Source organism: Microtus pennsylvanicus, chromosome 11 (genome assembly GCF_037038515.1).
Source record: "Microtus pennsylvanicus isolate mMicPen1 chromosome 11, mMicPen1.hap1, whole genome shotgun sequence".
Classification (NCBI taxonomy): domain Eukaryota; kingdom Metazoa; phylum Chordata; class Mammalia; order Rodentia; family Cricetidae; genus Microtus; species Microtus pennsylvanicus.
In genome coordinates this window covers 21,720,862-21,739,479 of record NC_134589.1, presented here as the reverse complement: position 1 = coordinate 21,739,479, position 18,618 = coordinate 21,720,862, and the positions used below count along the sequence as shown (strand labels likewise).

The window sequence follows — 18,618 nt, the reverse complement described above, 5'->3', positions numbered from 1 at the left end:
TTTAACCCGAAAATCAAAGCCACAACCCAAGTGCACACAGACACATCTGGATCATCTCCCCCTCCCCCCAAAAATCATCTCTGGACAGTTGTGATGGTGGGATAGGAATGACATTGTCTTCATCTCTAGCCAAGAGACAGCTGGGTTCCGGGTCCTATTTGGCAGCACCTAGGGCCAGCTGAATCACTTTCCTTGCCGCCCCCCCCCCCCGCCCCCTCGCATATGTCCCCACCCTCCTGCCCAGCCCCTACCGTGCTGAAGTTGGGGAAGAGACTGAGCGGGGTGGTGCCATTGATGTGGAAGGCGAGCAAGTGCTTGAAGTCCAACTGGGTTTGCAGAGGCCGGGTGGGCAGGGTCAGAGAGGCCAGCAGGGGGCTGGGGGTGCTGGAGGCTGGGCCTGCTGCAGGAGGAAGAAGGGCAGGGTCTGAAATGAGAAGCCAGAGAGCTCTCTCCCACCTCTGCTGCCAGAATGAAAGGCTTTTACAGCCAGGACAGGAAGTCCTGGCTCCCTCTTTATAACTGCTCCAGCTGAACCAGAGTCACGGAGTCTACAGCTCAAGTGTCCTAGGCAGAAGAGCAACCCTCTTTCACAGACAGGGTCAGCACAGTGACCCAAATAGACACCCAAAGGAAGTTCAGGCAAGAGAGAGGTCAGAGGAGTCAGGGTTGATACACAACCCTGGTGACAGTATGTCATACTTTATCCCAAAGCACCAAACTCAGGGAGTGTAGGGAAAGGCCAGCCCCCTCTCCTCTCACCGATTGTCCCCCCTCTCACTTCAGGCTCCACACCACTCATAGAAGGGATGAGAACAAACCCATGGCACGGGGCTGGAGAGATGGCGCAGTGGTTAAGAGCACTGGCCAGTCTACAGGACCTGGGTTTGATTCCCAGCACCCACATGGCAGCTCACAACTGTAACTTCAGTTCCAGCAGACCCAATGCCTGCTTCCTACCTTTGCAGACTCCGGGCACACACATGGTGCCCATATATGCAGGTAAAGCACTCATACATACAAAATAAATCTAAGAACTCCCACAAATTTAAAAAGAAAGAAAGAAACGCACAGCATTCTGAAGGTTTGGGTCTCCAGTTCTGGTGAGACCCCAAATCAGTCCTCAGTACGCCCAGGAACAACACTGTGGTTTTGCAGTCTTTGCTCTTAACAGTGTAAAGCAAAGGCAAGAAAGGGCTGGGAACCGACAAATCAGATTTTAAGGAAGGGAAGAAAAAAACAAAGATATCAATCCAAGTTATTGAAGACTTTCTTGAGCCCTGTAATTGCAAAACCAAAAGAAGTCCTTTTCAATTCTTGGGTGTTAACCCTCTGAAACATAAGACTGGTTTGTTTAGCATCTGTAGATGTATGCCTATAAACACAGTCATGTACAGAAAAGCCGGCAGACAGCAGATGGGAGGGGGAGAGGGACGGAGGGTACCACTCCCTCCCTGGAGTCACTGTGCACTTGGCCTATTAGTCTGTGCACAGCTAGCACTGTGCTATGGTCAGAAACAAGCACTGTCCTCTGGTTTACAGTCTCTTAGAAAAAGAAACACTGCAAAGCAACGGGCGAGGAAATTCTCTGGAAGCCTTTGTTCACCTCTGTTTCCCCAGTTCCTAAAGCCCAACCTTCTTCCCTCCAACCAAAACCCAAGGGGAGGGTTCAAAGGAGGACAAGCAAACTCTGAAAGGCCAGATGGGACTGGAACTGTCCAGGCCCTACCTAGTACCTCTACCACTTGCCCAGGCTCCTCTTCCCTCACTGGCCAGGGGTCTGGTTTGGTGAAGAGCAAGGGACAGAGTGGTTAGTAGGTCAGCTTGAGTGTAGTGTATATGGGTAAAGTTGTATCTGCGATCCCTTCAATTTCCACCCTCTGTGGGCTAAGGGGAGGGGAGGCCACCCCCGAAGTCCCTCCCTCTATCCATCTACTAAGTACTCTATGGCCAGTGCACAATCAAACTCATACAGCGAGGGCATATCCACCGCTATCTTCACCATGTGGCCACTGTGGCCTGCCTGAGACCCTGCTCTGTCCCCACCACCGTGGCTTGTGGATGCCTGCGGCCCACCCTGTCCAGCAGCCCAGTGCACGCGGGCAGCACCAAGGCTAGCTAGGGCTGCGAATTCGGGAAAGATTTCCGTACAGCTCGGAATACACACACGGCCAGCTTGGCTCACAGGGTGCGTGGGCAGAGGAGCCCGAGGCTGGCCACCATGCCCTTGAAGAACACGAACTCGCCCAGCACACTGGTTCACCAGTGCCCAGCAGCAGTACCCACATAACGCCCTCATCGAGTGCACCCCATTCTTCCGGGTAGAGGCGGGACTCGAAGATTATTGCCAACACGGCCACTGCATCCAGCGAGCGACCAGGGAATAACAGCCCCTACGCGTGCCTATGGAGTCCAGAAAAAGCTTGCTGGAGGCGTTCCAAACCTCGCAATAAGCCTCTGAATTGCCCAGCAACTCCACACCATGGTAGGTGCAGCTTTTGCCATCTGCCTGCCACTGGGCAGGCTCGGAGATCGCCAGTTCCTGCAGGACGCCTGGAGATAGGCCCCCCAGGGACACACTGTGCTTGCTGCAAAATTAAGGCTGCCATCACCACCATCTGCAGCAAGACCAGGTCCTGGTCTTCATGCTGCAGGACCAGGACAAGCTTCTGCATTGAAGGCAAAGCATAGAGCAGTGGGTGAAGGCTACCAAGGTGAACTATGAACTGGCACATGGCCAAGGCCAGGGCAGCAGTGGTCCAGGAGGCCAGGACAGTGGCTCCCAAGGTGAGCACCAAGCAAAGCCAGGCCTCAGTCATTACTTCCACAACAGTCAACAGGGACAACCAATGTACTAGCCGAGGACCCGCCAAGTCAGTAGCTGCAAGGTCCAAGGCTGCGTGGAGCTCAGTGACCACGTGGGAACTAGGGTCACCATGCAGCTGGAACGAGGCCTCCAATACACTCTCATACTCACTCAAATAGACAAGGGGTTTAGGGTCAGTTGGGCCAGGGAGACAGTGAAGATCCATGGGCAGTGGGCAAGTGACCCTGAGCTGCAGGCTGACACTCCCCAGTAGGTCACTGGGTGGCCAGGCCAGTTTGGGTGCAGATATGCCAAAAACCTGTAGGATGTCCAGGAGTTGGCAAGTGATAACCTTACCCTCCTGGACCTCTACACTGCCCAAGAAAGTGGTAGCAGGATGGCCATCCCATGGGGACACCAAAGTGGCAAGCAGGGACAGAGGATGGGACTCGGCCCAGCCCCTGGTCTCTTCTAACACCAGCCTCTATGGGGATGCCTTCAGATGCTGATAAGCCTCTGTGTGCAAGACACTGGCAGCCGTCACCCGGGACAGCCCAGGGAGTAAAAAGGACGGAGTCAGGCTTGTCCTCCAGGCTGCAGGGGCAGCAATGCAAGGTTGTTGGATGAGTACAAGGTTGAGGCCAGGCAGACTCTTGGCTGATTACGGATTGTGCTACCCTGGGCAAGTTTACCTGTCTGAGCTCCAGTTTTCTGGGCTCTCAGACCTGCCTGCCCTCATCTCCCTAAATGGCTACCGTAAGTTGTAAATCTTCGTTATTGCATTGATGAATATGAAGTGATTTATGAACCGTAAAGAAGGCTAAGAAGCATGGATTGTTGCTGCCTTGTTTTTCTGGTGGTCTTTGCAGGCCTCGAATTCACAGAGATCTACCTGTCTCTGCCTCCTAAGTGCTGGGATTAAAGGTGTGCGCTACCACCACCCAGCTGGCTTGTTTTGTTCTTGAGACAGGGTTTCTCTTTATAACAGCCTTAGCTGTCTTAGAATTCACCTTGTAGACTAGGCTGGCCTTGAACTCACAGTGATCCTTCCTGCCTCTGCCGATCCTTCCTGCCTCTGCCTCCCAAGCACTGGGATTAAAGCTGTGTGCCCCCACGCCCAGCTGAATTTTTATCACCAGTTTACACCTCTGTCCCAGGGAGTGGGCAGTGTGACTGCATTCACCCAATGACAGATGCCAGGTCTGGCTTCTTCACGGTTGTATTCAAGGGGGCTGGCGCAGTGCCAGGCACGTAGGCAGCCGCTGGTGAAGGTTTGACATAGTGGAGGTATGAATGAAGTATGTTGGTTCCTACCCAGGGGCCTGGCATGCTGGAGTTTTCCCGGGTGGCTCGATGCCTCCCTTCCCTTTGGTCCTCCCCTTACCTCTGGCTGCCACCCACCTGCATATCCCTCACCCTCCTGGGGCTGTAGTTTCGCCATGCTCTGGGCCTGACACAGGTTGAGCCTCTGCAGCTAGAGCAGGGCAGAACATGGGTCAACAGGCACATCCTCTTCGGCCAGGTCGGCCTCCATCTTAATGGCTCCAGTGGTAGGAGTTGTTGTCAGGCTGGGATAGGTCCCTCTGCCTTCAGTAGGGCCTTCCAGAGTAGGCTGACCCTGGCTGTCTGCCAGCGTCTGGTGGTGAGCTTCTGAGGTGACGTGATGCAGCAGGGCACGGTGCTGGAAGTGTCAGTGCCCACTGTGACGGCATTCCCAGCTTTGGCATGCTTGTTGCACACCAGGGCCTGGCGACACTCTAGAGGGAGGAGCATCGGCTTCCGCTCACAGGCAGGGAAACTCCAATCAGGGAAACTCCTCCTTCCACCGCTCACTGAAGTTTTGCTTGTACTTCTTGTTGGAGTTGGAGGCCTCTCCAGTGGGCTTCTTCCCAGGGGGCACCATGCCTGCTCTCAGGGCAGAGGACCTAGGACCCCCTTAAACGCTCATGGTCCCCTGCTTCCCTTGCCCACACGGCAACTCCCTAGACAGAGAAGCTGGCGAGTGAGGGCCAACCCACCAAGCCAAGGGGGACCATCCATCCAACTTAGCTTGGAAAGTTTATTCCAGCTCTGCCATCGGAGACTGGAGATGAAAGAAGCAAGGGAGAGATGTTGGGGGTGGGGATAGAGACTACTCTGTCCACAAGGATGGAGAGTGTGGAGAGTTAGCGGTGAGCCACAGTCGGGAGAGGTAAGGGAACCCGTCTCCCTCTAAGGCCTCCCTCTATTCAGGACAAGGAAGGGACTGATTTGGCTATGACTGCTGTAGCATCTCAGAACACAGTAGAGACTTTTTAGCCCAAACTGAATTCCAAAGACAGATGTGATTCTCAGGGCTCCTGAGTGTTTTGTAGCTGAGCCAGGGCTACAGCACAGACTGATTCCTAACCCACAGGATGTTGTCCTCAAAGTCCATAGACACCTGTATGATCAGAAGGAAGTCAATATGGAGCCAAGCATCCCAAGGCCATCTGCGTTTCCCTGGGACATCTGTCCCTACACGCACACACACAGGTACTGGCTCACACGTATGAATACTGGTGCGTGGTCCTGAGAAAGGCAGCCCAGGAACAGGCAGCAGAGTGAGGACAGACTGTAGGTGGGCTGCAGACAGAATACAACCAGCTGGTTGCCTCTACCTTCCCATAGATGTGAGACCGAGATGTGTCTCTGAGATCAGAAGGTCTTGTCCGGTTGGATCAGACATGCCAGCTGTACCTTGTAGAGACGTGATATTTGTCCTCTCCTGTGAAATAGCAGCACCAGCAGCAGTAGCAACTACAGCTTATCCAGTCAGTGGAAACAGAGCCAGTCTTCTCTCCTTGATTAGCTCTCCCATCACCCCTTGAGATCATCTCAGACAGCCCCTCTGCTGCTCTGATCTCCACAGCTGGGCTGGCATCTGGCCCCCTGGTCTGAGGCAATTCCCTGTGGGCAGGAATTCTCTGTGTATCTGCAACTTTATGTTTTCACCCAGGAAGTCCCGCCCTTTTCCATCACTGCCCCTGCTTGCTCCCTCCAGACCACCCCATCTGTTACTTCACATCATTTTGCTCCCTGTCTTCCTTCCCTCCTTTGTGTTTCCCAAGGGCAGGAAAGATAAACAGCTTCTCTTTTCTTTTTCTCTCTTTGAGACAGGGTCTCATGTGTAGACCAGGCTGGTCTCAAACACGCTACAAAAAGGATGACTTTGAACAACTTATTCACCTACTTCTAGCCCCTGATTACAGGTGTGTCCACCACATCCAGCCCTATGCACGCTGGAGCTCAAAACCAGGGGTCCCTGCATGTTAGGCAAGCACTCTACAAGCTGAGGTACATCCCCAGGCCAATAATTTCTTCATGTGTGGACCCCAGATAGGGCAATAGCACCTGACGTCTAAACAAGTGTCACAAAAGCTTGAGAAAAAGAATTTTAAAAAGCAAGTTCTGTATGTGTGTATATGTGTGTGTGTGTGTGTGACTGTGTGTGTGTTTTTGCCCGTGCATGCATCTGCTCAAGCATACACGGGTAGCAGTTTGACCTTGGGCACCTGCTAGGGGGTTAAAATGGCCTCCTCCCTCATCTTTTCTTCCCAACAACCTGCAATTCCAACATTTTATTCTTCCCACCACCCACAAGATGTGAGAATGGGAGACAAATGCAAGACCAAGATCAGGTGACAGATCCTTCCCATAATTCCTAGAACCTGAGTGTCCCCGCCCTATCCTGCAGCGAGATCAGCACACCAAAGTGAAAACACTAAGATCTTTTCAACCAAAGACTGTGTGTCGAACCTGGGAAGCTGAAGGCCAAACTGACAGTCTAGACAGCTGTCCTTAGACCCCTGGGATGTTTCGTTAGAATTCAGGAACAGGAGAGCAGGCATCTTGTGGAAAAACATCACCCTGGCTGCCACTCAACAGAGAGGATCCAAGGAATCCACGTTTTGCAGTTGGGCCATAATTGGAAAAGATCGATGCCCACCCTGAGATCCGCAGGCACCCACACGGATAGCGCTAGACACAGATGCCAGGTCCAGAGGCACATACATCTCCCCACGGTGAAGCCATGTCCAACGTACATGATGCTCATGCAGCGACGCACATGCCCTCAGGGACCCAGCATGAGCCTGCACGAACACCCGGATGGGCATGATAAACAGATCAATGGACACAGACCCTTAGAGACGTCTCTGGACCACCAGAAGCCATAAGCATGAGCTGAGTGAACGGCACGCGCCTTGGCACAGAAAGCCGCAAACACCCTGAGATAGATACCCAGGACAAGCGCGTGCACACACGTCCTTAGAAAACCAGATGCATCTGACTCTCACGTGATCATGCGACCCAACAATCTCCTTCCCCTCTCATTTCACTCCCAGCCGCAGGGCAGAGGCAGAGACCTCCCAGAAGCACGCATATGTGCACATGCATGCACACATAAAAATAACGATGGTATTTCTATTACACATAAAACAAAAACTCAGGAGGGGCTCATGAGGCCCTCCACTTCCTTGGGGGTCTACAAGCGGTTAGTGCTTCCTCGGGCAGGGAGAGGCATTTTCTCTGGTGGTATAGCCATGAGTAAGGCACCCACAGGCCTGTAAATAACCTCTCCTGTATGCATGCTCCAGCAAGCAACCTTAATGAAACTCATTGACTCGCCAAGAAAGAAAAGAACAACAGAACGTGGAAGTGGAAGGGGGGCAGGAGTGGACTAGAGAGTGATGGGGAAAGAACCAGCACACAGCAAGCATGAAAATGTCACGATGAAACCCGTTAGTATGCAGAATGGATACGTGCTCATAATTTTTTTAACCTGCAAAGAAAAACGGAAATCCAGAGGAAGGGTCAAAGATGGGGAGGGGCTGATGAGTGGCAACGGAGGTGGGGGGACAGATTGAACTGAGACCCAATGCTTGCCCATGCTACTCCCCAGAAGGATTCTAAGTACTGCCAGGCCAAGGGTTCCTCCTCACATTCACCAGAACCTTCTCTCTCACTTCCAGGATGTCTACAGTGTGCTGATGCTTCCTTCAGACCCTGACCTAGCTAGAGCAACTCCAAACCCAGTAGCTAGATAATACCACTATGCCCCCTTACACCCCCTGCCTCCAGATCTTTGTCCCTGGAGGAGCTTTCGAGGTTGAGACAGGATGGTGAGTTTAAATCCATCCTAGGCTACAGAGTAAGTTCAAACCCAGCCTGGACTGCGGCAGGAGTTTGTGGGAGCTGGGGTGGGCAGTCGGGGAGAGAAACGAAAACAAAAGACCAGGTAAGACCCTGTGTGGGGAGGCAGGTAGAGTGCAGGGACACAGGGAAAGCAGGGTGGGAGGGCACTGGTCTGACCCTGGTGTAGAGGCTGCCTCTCAGCTAGGCGCTTCCTGCCCCATCTTGTCTTCTCTGTCTCTCTCCACAGAGGAGGTAACAGCTCTTTAGCATCTTCCAGTGCCCCCCCTCCCTTGGCCCTTAGAGGAGGGGAAGGGGAGATTTCCTATAAGGAGTCTTAGCTCAGGTTCCCACCACACATTTACCCGGATGCACAGCACCCTGAGTCTCAGGGCATACTCTCCAGCTGTCCCTCCTCTGCTTTATCCTTTGTCTCGGCCACAGTCCAGGCTAGTAGGACTGGGGTAAGGTCGGGGAGTCTACTGACCTTGCATCCCCAGCAGATAACCTCTGGGGGCCAACAGCAGCAGGGGGGGAGGGGGGAAGGTGGGTGGGGAGGGGGAGATGACCACCCTTTCCTGGAAGCCTCTGAGCCCAGTGCCCACACCCCAGCTCAGGTGACCTCAGCACTTACCCAAGAGCATTCTCAGCCTTTGGAGACACCACTGAGCAGCACGCAGGGCAGGAGCAAATGAAATCCAGCCAGAGTGACAGAGGGAAGAGGGATGTGAGGGACAGGAGGGGAGGGCTTGAGGGAGGGACTCCCAGTTAGGCTGGAAAGCCCTGCTTCCCTTTGCCAGCAAAGGAGTGAGCACTCCCTGGTTTCTGAGTCCCGACCGACTGTGGGGACTGAGCAGGGTGTGATCTTTGCCAGGCTGCAGGAGTGAGCGGGAATGTGGAAACCTGGGACAGAGGAGACAGGAGTGCAGTCTACTCACCCGCTCCTGTGCCCCAGGGTCCCGGCCTAGCGCTTCTTGTGCTGAGACAAAAGGCTGGCTTTGTCCACAGAAACCTCCAGGGACAGAGGTACTACCCCCCCATACCTCACCCCTGCACTGCTGAAAGGCTCCCCTGCTGCTGGCCTTGCCGAAGCTCTTCTGCTCACCCTGTTTCCTCTCCTGGCCTTCACCTCACATTTACCTGCTTTTCCTGAAGGGGAAACAGGCTCAGAGAAGTGTCACAGAGGAGTTGCCATTGAGGTGGGGAGGGGGGAGCCCAGGTTAGCCCCTTAGATCTGTTACCTCTGCAATGTCAGGAAGGAAGTGGGGAATGGGGAATAGTCTGCCTGAGCAGTTAGAACTTCTGACACCTGGCGGCTGGGGGGGGGGGGCGCTGGGGGGAATCCCATCCCTTCTCTCTGCTGCCACTTGCTCCTTCCTCTTCCCCCTCCAGGTGCTGATAACTGACACCCTACTCACCTGAGCACCTGGTGGCTGTGCCTGGCAGAATGGGGCAGGGGTGGGGGGGCATTGGAAAAGGGGAGACAATCAAGCCACAGCTTGGATCCAGTCTCGAATTCCAAACCCTATCTGTGCAGGGGGGATGGAATGGGGGGCACCAATTCAGCATCCTCTCTCCATCAGACCATGTCCAGCCAAAATCTGCCCCACAAAGCAAGCCCAGGGAAGAATTGACCGCGGCAGGAAGGGGCTCTGAGGGGTAAGGAGTTGTCTGTGTGGGTAAAGGAAAGAAACTCAAGCCCAGAGTTAATGAACCCACCCAGAGACACACAGGGAAGTTCTGCCTTCTTCCAAGCAGAGATCTAAACTAAGCCCCCTAATTCTCTACCCAGACAGCCTCGCCTCTCTGGGTGGTCTGGAAGGGGGGGCAGGTCTCACCTGGGGGAAGAGGATGTTTTGGCTGTCTCGGGAGAATGTAGGATATTTCTGTCACCTGCCACCAAAGGAGGGTAAAGTCGGAGGCAGTAGCTGGGCTTGGTGGTCTGGAGGGGAATACTATTTCTTTGAAACTTGCACCTGAAGGCCTCAGGATGATGGGGCTGGAAACGGGCGGGGGTGGGGGGATTTGGGGGGCAGGTACCTCAGTGAAGAGGAATCAGCAACCCAGAGAGATGGGAGGGGCAGGGGAAGGGCTTCCAGAGCCTCCTGGGGGGACTGAAATTAATCCATCTGTGGGGAGCAGTGGGTGAGGAAGGCTCATCAAGCCAGTGACTCAGGCATGACCCAAGTCTTTGATTTCCAGGGCTCAGGGTACAGCCAGAGGCTTCAAAGATCAAAGTTGGAGAGGAGAAAGAGGGCTGGGGAGTGCGGAAGTCTCCACTCTCAATGCCATAACTGCAGTCATCTCTGTCTTAATGTCTGCCTGTCCCTCCCAGTGTCTGTCTCACATTCTCCCTCCAGGGTTCCTCTAGCCACCTCAGTAAACCAGAGCTCAAGGCATTTCTGAAGTCCCTTCCTGTCCCTTCAGGTTTCTGTTACCGTGGCACAATGGATGATGAGGAAAAGGGCCTGGGCTCATTCTAGATTGGATAGTGCCATTAACTCTACCCAGAGTCAGAGAGGAAGTGGCTGACTTTAGGATGCTACCCTTCCTTAATCATCTAGAGGGCAGAAGATGGCTACTGGTTCTCTCTCTCTTTCTTTTTCTTTCTTTCTTTCTTTCTTTCTTTCTTTCTTTCTTTCTTTCTTTCTTTCCTTCCTTCCTCCTTCCTTCTTTCCTTCCTTCCTTTTTTTCTTTTATGTATTTATTTTGAAACAAAGTTTCACTATGTAGCCCTGGCTGTCTTAGAACTCACTGCATAGACCAGGCAGGCCTTAAACTCACAGATAGCTCTACTTGTCTCTGCCTCCTGAGTGCTGGGGTTAAAGGCGTGTATGACCACCACACTGGGCCTGGTTCTCCACTTTAAACTGAGGAAACACAAAACAGAGATGTGGTCATGAGCGTCTGTATAATCGTCTTGCTGGACCTATTTTCTCAGGCCAACCTGCTTTCCCATACTCAGACGCCACATCGTAGTTTTCTCTCTCCTTCCCTCTCTCTCTCCAAGGCTTATTATTATAGCCTTAGCTAACCTGAAATGCTCTACATATACCAGACCTTGAACTCCCAGGAACCCTCTTGTCCTTGTCTCCCAAATGCTGGGACAGCAGGCATATGCCACCATGACCAACCAGCTCGACTTCTCTTCACATGTATTGGCCGCTCTCTTCCGCCAGGGCATGAGTGTGAGATAGGATTGAGAGTCAGACACTTGGGATCAAGACCCAGCTAGCTGGCTTTGGGTATTTTTCTCTCTGAGCCCCCATAATCCTGTGTGCAGAATAAGAACTGAACATCGGGGGCTGGAGAGATGGCTCAGTGGTTAAGAGCACTGTCTGCTCTTCCAGAGGTCCTGAGTTCAATTCCCAGCAACCACATGGTGGTTCACAACCATCTGTAATGAGATCTGGCACCCTCCTCTGGTGTGTGGGCATACATGGAGGCAGAATGTTGTATACATAATAAATAAATAAATCTTTAAAAAAAAAAAAAGAACTGAACATGGTCATCTGTAGGGTCGGGATCAGGGCTGCCTGCCAGATGTTGACCTGTTTTGTGAAGAGTTCAGCTCTCCCTAATGCTCTCTGGGGCACTGGAAGGTCACAGCTTCTCACCCAGGTGTCCTGACAACTCACTGTGCTACCTCAACATCTGGGCTGGAGCCAGAAAGCTGTGCCTGCGCCTTTGTGTCTACAGGTGTTGAAGAGTAGTTTAGGGTGGGGTCTGTGTGCGTGTGCGGTGAGTAGCGTCACTGGCTTCAGTCTCACTGATGGAGGTTCCCCTAGTGCCCACATTCCCTGAGGTCAGGGTAAGCCAGTAAAGAATAGCCCAAGACACATTCGGCTTCCTGGGTGGCAGACAGGTGAGGCAGATGTGGAGCCTTGGGGGAGTGCCAAGAGGTGGAGATGGAGACGTGGAACCCAAGTGTGACGGTGAGAACTGCAGCTGGTCATGGCTAAGGAAGTGGCCTCTAACCTGAGCCAGAGAGGAAGCTCAAGGAGGAAAGGGGCATGCCTACCTCATTAGCTCCTCCCACATCTCCCGTTACCCCCCTTAGGAAGGAGAGCAGGAGAGGGTCCTGGCTTCACTGCTTGTGACTGCCTGCCACTAGGGAGGCCTTTAGCCCCAGAGGACCCTAATCAAAGTGACAGCTCTGGCTACGTGAGACAAGGACCTCTGGTCTCCTTATGTGGTGTGGCATCCCAGACCGTGAGTGCATAGGAACTAAGCTGCTTGCTGAGAGATCCTTGCAGACCGCACTCCCCCCACCTCCCACCCCCGCCCCCACCAAAGGTCCTTGAATCAGGTGGGAATTTCTCCATTTCCCTAGGGAGCTTCAGTAGCCCCAGCCTGATCCCACACCAGGCTGGGAACCAGTTTTAAGCAGGATCCAAAGCCCTGTGCCTTTTCTCCTCCCTACTGACTTGGGTGGCTGCTAGCTAGCATCTCCCTATCCTGGGAGATGTACCTGAGGCCATGGCCCAGGGAAGGCCCAGAATGAACCAGGCCACTGGAGGTGGCAGCTTCTCCCACCGGAGCTTCTGAATAACAGGATTCCTAGAAACCTGAGGCCTGGAGTCCTGGCCCTAAACCCAGCTGCCATTCCCTTCTGCTCCCACAACACTGGCCATACCTCTCAGCATGGCTAATAGGAAGGGCTGGTTCCATATCAGCCTCCCCTGCCCAGCTGTAAGTGCCCAGGGACAGGCACCAAGCATCCATCTGAGGGTATCTCAGCACCTTGCACTGGGCTAGCCTAGGGTCTCTGATTTCTTGACACACCCTGGATACATGGTGACTTAACTGGGCTAAAATCTAGTCTGGAGTGGGGTATCACATTTCTTGGTGACTCCCAAACCAACCCCACCAACACTGACCCTCTTCCCCCCACGGTAGCTCTTTCTAGAACTGAACTGCCCTCCTCTCCTCCTCTCCAGGAGCCTGCCTAGCTGAAGTCACCCAGTCTCTTCCCTCCCCCTTAGTCCCTAAAGCTCACCCGTCACCAAACCTTGATGGCTCAGCTACACGAAAGCCTACAGAAACTGTTTTCCTACCCAGTTTCTTTCTTCACTGTTCACCTCTAAGTTTCACTCTTGTCCCCTACTGGGGACACCGGAAACAGTAAATACTCCAGCCCACAGTGTCACTGTGAAGTCCATCACCTCTGAAGCAAAGGTCAAAGGTTAACTGGTGGGAAGGCCCCTGCAGGAATTGCCAGCTTACCTCAATCAACCTTGGCCCATACCGGGCACAAAGCTCCGCTGGCCACTGGCCAGCAAGGCCAGGAGTTTTTGGTCCCTGTACTAGCTCCCGCTGTGGCCCTGCCTGTGAGACCCTTTCCCTTTCAGGATCCAGTGTCAAGGCTCTTGAGCTTTCCTGACATCCCGCATCAGCTCACTCACTGTTCCCTCTCTTCCTCCGACCCCTTTTCATTTTTCTCTGGTACTGGGGATTGAACTCAGAACCTCTAGCAGGCTAGGCAAGTGCTCTACCTGTGAACTATATCCCTAACCTTTGCTGCTTTTAATATGGAGACAAGATTTCACTAAGTTGCCTAGGCTGCTTCTAACTCACTCCCTAGCCCAGGCCAGGCTACCCTTGAACTTGAGATCCTCTTGCCTCTACCTTCCAAATACCTGGGCTTACTAGCCTGTGTCAGCAGGCTCAGCTTTCTCCTGGATTCTCTTGACACTCCCCTCCATCACCTCTACAAGGTCTAGTACCACCTGAGAATAAATTCATCTTTTCTGTAGGGTGATTTAGACAGTTCTCCCCCCCCCCCGAGGATTTGAAAGTATTAAAAATGTGAGCACCCTCCTCTTCTTCCAGCACACGCCTTTAATCCCAGCACAGAGGCAGGTGGCAGGTGGATCTCCAAGTTCAAGCCCAGCCTGGTCTACAATGCAAGTTCCAGGACAGCCAGGGCTACACAGAGAAACCCTGTCTTGGACAACAACAAAAAAGTGAGCCCCCGTTACATCAGCTTGAATCTCAATAGATAAGTAGATATATTTAATGAATAAATATGTGACTTGTTAAAAGACAACCTTGCTATGTGATCCAGGCTGGCCTTGAATGTAGAGCCATTCTGCCTCAGCATCCCGATTACAGGCATGTACCATCCACCCAGCGTAAATGAATGACCTTTGAAACAAACCCTGTCCTACAGAAATATTGATCCATCAGATCACTCAGTCACAGTCTTGGGAGTCCAACTAACTCTAAGTACCTCCTTGGAACCCACTGCCGATGATCTTCCTGTCGCTTGCTGTGGATGTGACCTCTGCCTGAAACGCCCCTCACCTGTCACACTCATCACTCTCTCTTGCTTGGAGGTCTTTGTGCCCCTGGAAGCGTGTCTCAACTCCCATCATGCTAAGGAGGCGCTGTATAAATGTCACCCAACGATTAGAGCTCTCAAGGTTCAGGGCAGCCTCTGGCAAAACCACCCAGCTGGGCTGCAAAATGGGTTTCTTGAAACCACCTCCAGAATCTGGGTACCAATGCCCCCTGTCGCTCCCTCCTAGGCCTGCCTGTGGATCTGTCCTCCCTGGCAGCCTGCAGCTCGTGACCCCATGTGCCTGTCAGCAGGCATCACTCTCACCGAAGCACTCACCCATCTCCCCCAGAACACTGCATTGCAGCCAGCTGCCCCTCCAGCACTGGCAGCTAAACCCCTACAAAGTCACCCCAGCTAGGGAGAGGCAGAAATCCTGGCTGGGAGTCTGGCTGCCACGGAAAGAGCAGCTCCTGTTGTTCCTAGATTGGAGTGCTGTGCACCGAGCTGACCCCTGCCTGAAAAGCAGGAGTTTGGAACACCCCGAAGGTCAGGTCATTGTCTGGAAGGCTGTCCCCCCCAGGAAGCTCCAGGCTGGAGAAATGTTCTGAATGTCCTAATCACAAACGCCACCCACAGGGAGAGCTCCTAGAACTGAAGAGACCTCAAGAAGATACCTCACGGGCTGGAGAGATGGCTCAGCGGTTAAGAGCATTGCCTGCTCTTCCAAAGGTCCTGAGTTCAATTCCCAGCAACCACATGGTGGCTCACAACCATCTGTAATAGGGTCTGGTGCTCTCTTCTGGCCTTCAGACATACACACAGAAAGAATATTGTATACATAATAAATAAATATTTAAAAAAAAAAAAAAAGAAGATACCTCACCTAGGTGGTGATGGTGCACGCCTTTAATCCTAGCGCTCCTAGGCAGAGGCAGGTGGATTTCTGTGAGTTCAAGGCCAGCCTGGTCTACAGAGCTAGTTCCAGGACAGCTAGGGTTGTTACACTGTTACACAGAAAAACCCTGTCTGGGGAAGGGGTGGGGGAGGGGACTTCAAGACTCCCACATCCCAAGAGATCCCATAGAAAGCTGTGCAGAAGCAAAACAAAACTTTCTTTGGTTTTGCAGTGCTGAACCCAGATCACATGCAGGGTAGGCGGCATGCCACCAAGCTACAGCCCCTGACGGTATCAGGGAAGCTACAGATTCAGGGTTCCTTAAAGGGACCTAGGGTGCTAAGCTCAGCGCCACTCCTCACTGACCTGGCCCTGCGGAGGTCTTGCCCAGGCTGAGCTGCCGAAGCCTCCGCTGGTGGGCGCGTCCCCCACAGTGCACCTGGGCCTGGGCTGCAGAGTTCAGCTGGACGTTGCAGACGTCGCAGAGGGTGTAGGAAGGGCGTTTCCTTTCCCGCTTAGGCTTCGACGATTCTGGAGAGTGAGGGGAGCACTCAGATGCTGCAGTTGTGGGGGGCTCCTTCTCACCTGAGGGGGATGGGCTCAGTGGCCGCTTCATACCTGAGCAGATAGAGAGAGGGAGACAGATGCGTGATGACTGAGGGGAGTGAGACGCTGGTGGGTGTGCCAGGTGACCCTACCTGACTTCCAAACACACCTCTCAGCCAAAATGTCAAGAAGGAACATTCAAAATGTCAACAGGGTGGTCTGTTTTCGGCAGAGTAGCATTAAAATACAGCAGCACTGGTAAGACAGTCGGAAATGATTGTACACTGAGAGGCCCATGGCACACAGGATCTGAGAGCGAATCTCGGAGAGGAAGATGGGGTCTAGGGGACAAGGTGGCACTGGGAAACAGCAGCAGAGGAGCGGAGTCATGTTTTGGGAAGCCATTGTCCTGTTCTCAGCCTCGAGGCAGAAACTGACAATCCTGTGACAGACGGGCACGGGGATCTTACTGGAGACACAACAGCCCTGTGGCAGAAGCCCATCTTGTGCCCTTTACCTAGCAGGTGACATTCACCGGCAGTGACAGCCTGCAGAGACATCCCTACCCCTGTCCCACATGGCTTAAGATGCCCCTACTGACCTGGGTCTGCTGGATGCAGCATCCGCACACCGCCCCAAACTGGACTCGCACGTCCTCTTTCAGGCAACTGTCCCCATTTTTCAGATAACCTCTCCTTCCCAACTCATTTCTCGGTACTTTCTCTCGCTGGTCTGCTTCTGTTTCTACGCAGGAGCTGGCTGCCAAATTCCAGTTCTCAGACATAACTTGTAATATTCACTTCCTTCCTGGTGTGTGCATGTGTGTGTGAATTTACACATATGTGTTCACATGTATGTGTGCGTGCATTTACACGTATGTGACCTGTGCATGTGTGTATGTGTGCACATTCGTATGTGTGTGCGTTTATACATGTGCATATGTGTGTGTACATATATGTGTGTTTCCTGCCTCATCGTCACTGAGAGACTTCCTGAAGTCAGTGCCTGTTCTCCTCAGACTTGAGCAACCCCAAAGTTTGGGGAAAGTATGGCTGAGTCCATCTCCCTAGTCACAGATGAACTGGGCAAACTTTTTCCATTCATGTTGAAGCGCTAACCTTAAGTATAGCAGAATGTGACTGCATTTGGACAAAAGGCTGTTTTAATTCCAGGCAGCGTTCCTCTTGGAACTCTGTAGACCAGGCTGGTCTCAAACTCACAGAGATCCACCTGCCTCTGCCTCTCAAGTACTGGGATTAAAGACGTGCGCCACTACCACCCAGCTCAAATACTGCCTTTATAAGACAAAGAAATTTGAACAAGGCTCTTTCAGAAGAAATTGATCCTGAGCCTGGGTGTAACACACACCTGTTAACCCAGCTTTAGTGGAGGCTTAGGCAAGAGATCAGGAGTTGGAAGTCATCCTGGGCTACATAATAAAATGTCTTTAAAAAAAAGAGTAAAAGGTTGGTCTGTAGCTCAGGATAGAGTTGTTTGCCCTGCATAAGGGAAGTCCTAGGTTCAATCCCCAATACTACACAGATCGAGCATCGATAGCACATGCCTGTGAGCCCAGCACTTGGAGGGACGAGAAGCTCAAGGTTATTCTTAGCTACATAGGGAGTTTGAGGACAAACCTAGGGTACACCAGACCCTGCCTATGAATTAATTAATTTAAAAAAAAGAATAAGTAAGAAGAGAAGGCACCACTGCCACTGCCAACCCCGTGACACCATGCTCACCCAGGCCTTTAGCTCCAGAGCTAAGACACAGCACAGTTCCGTTGTTTAAGCCCCTTTCTTGCCTCGCTTTGTGACGGCAGCTGGAGAAAGCTAATCCTTCTCCCTCAAGGTCATTTCCTGCGTCCTTAGTCTCACTCCGCACATCAGCTCAGCCAGGAAATACTGCAAGGTTCTCAGAAGCACACAGGTCTAGTGGTGGGGGTCCACATCTGAAGAGGAAATGCCCGAGTCCCTGGCTGTGAACCTGTACGCATTTCCTTAATGTTCTCTGCGAGCTGTTTGATGTTTCTGTGACAGTGGGCCATGTGATACGTGTCTGTCGTTACTCATGAGACTGTGGGTGGGTGGAGGACTGACTCAGCCTAGAGCAGGTGTCCCTGCTGGGTCACACCTCCTGTCTCAGCTCTGGCCAGCTGTGATGTGTTAGGCATCGCAGATGTCTCTGTTCGCTATGGCTGGCTAAGGTGATTCTGTCTCGGTCACGCTGTGTGTATGTCACAATGGAGCGCCATCATAACATCCGTGTCATTGTGCTCAACTATTGGGGAATATCTAAGACTTCCTGTGTTCCTGTGTGTTATAGGTTAAATTGTGTCTCTGTCCCCACATTCGATGCGTTAAGAAGTCATCGTGTTTGGAGCTAAGGTTACTGGAAGAGGTTGGACCAATGTGTAGGGTTGTGGTGTGTGGTCATTTCCTTTAAACTGAAACATTCCCTCCTAGAGGGAAGAAAGAGGCTGGCTCATGGGACTCAGAAAGCTGACAAAACTGGGGCTGGAGAGAGATGCTCAGCCGTTAAGAGCATTGCCTGCTCTTCCAGAGGTCCTAAGTTCAATTCCCAGCAACTACGTGGTGGCTCACAACCATCTATAATGAGATTTGATGCCCTCTTCTGACCTGCGGGCATACATGCAGACAGCACATTGTCTATATAATAAAAATAAAAACATTTTTAAAAAGTTGACAAAACTTACAAAACTGAGAAAACTTGTAAAAACTCCCACAATTCACCAGGCTTCCCCAAAGTTGTAGAAGCAGTGGCAATCCTGTGGAGAGGATGCTCTCCCATCAGCCAGTGGGGCTCAGTTTTCCTGAGTGATGATCAAGCTGGACTGACCTCCAGGTGATGCAGCTGCTTATACTTCTATAAGTAATTCCAATAACCTCACGGGGTCACTTAGCTATACTTTGGTAGAAG

General features: G+C 52.4%; 1 protein-coding gene across 4 annotated transcripts in view; it reads right to left on the bottom strand.

The window, feature by feature from the left end:
• Znf385c (zinc finger protein 385C) overlaps nt 1–18,618 on the bottom strand; it is a 49,186-nt gene that overhangs the window by 8,906 nt on the left and 21,662 nt on the right. The window contains exons 2-3 of one of the 4 annotated variants that reach the window (XM_075990741.1): nt 15,499–15,750; nt 252–400 (exon numbers count right to left, since the gene is read on the bottom strand). In XM_075990741.1, coding sequence (XP_075846856.1) covers nt 252–400; nt 15,499–15,748 — 399 coding nt within the window. In that variant the 5' untranslated portion in view covers nt 15,749–15,750. Of the gene's footprint in view, nt 1–251; nt 401–4,204; nt 4,281–15,498; nt 15,751–18,618 lie in introns of those variants that run through there. The other 3 variants (XM_075990742.1, XM_075990744.1, XM_075990743.1) reach the window with 3 other exon arrangements.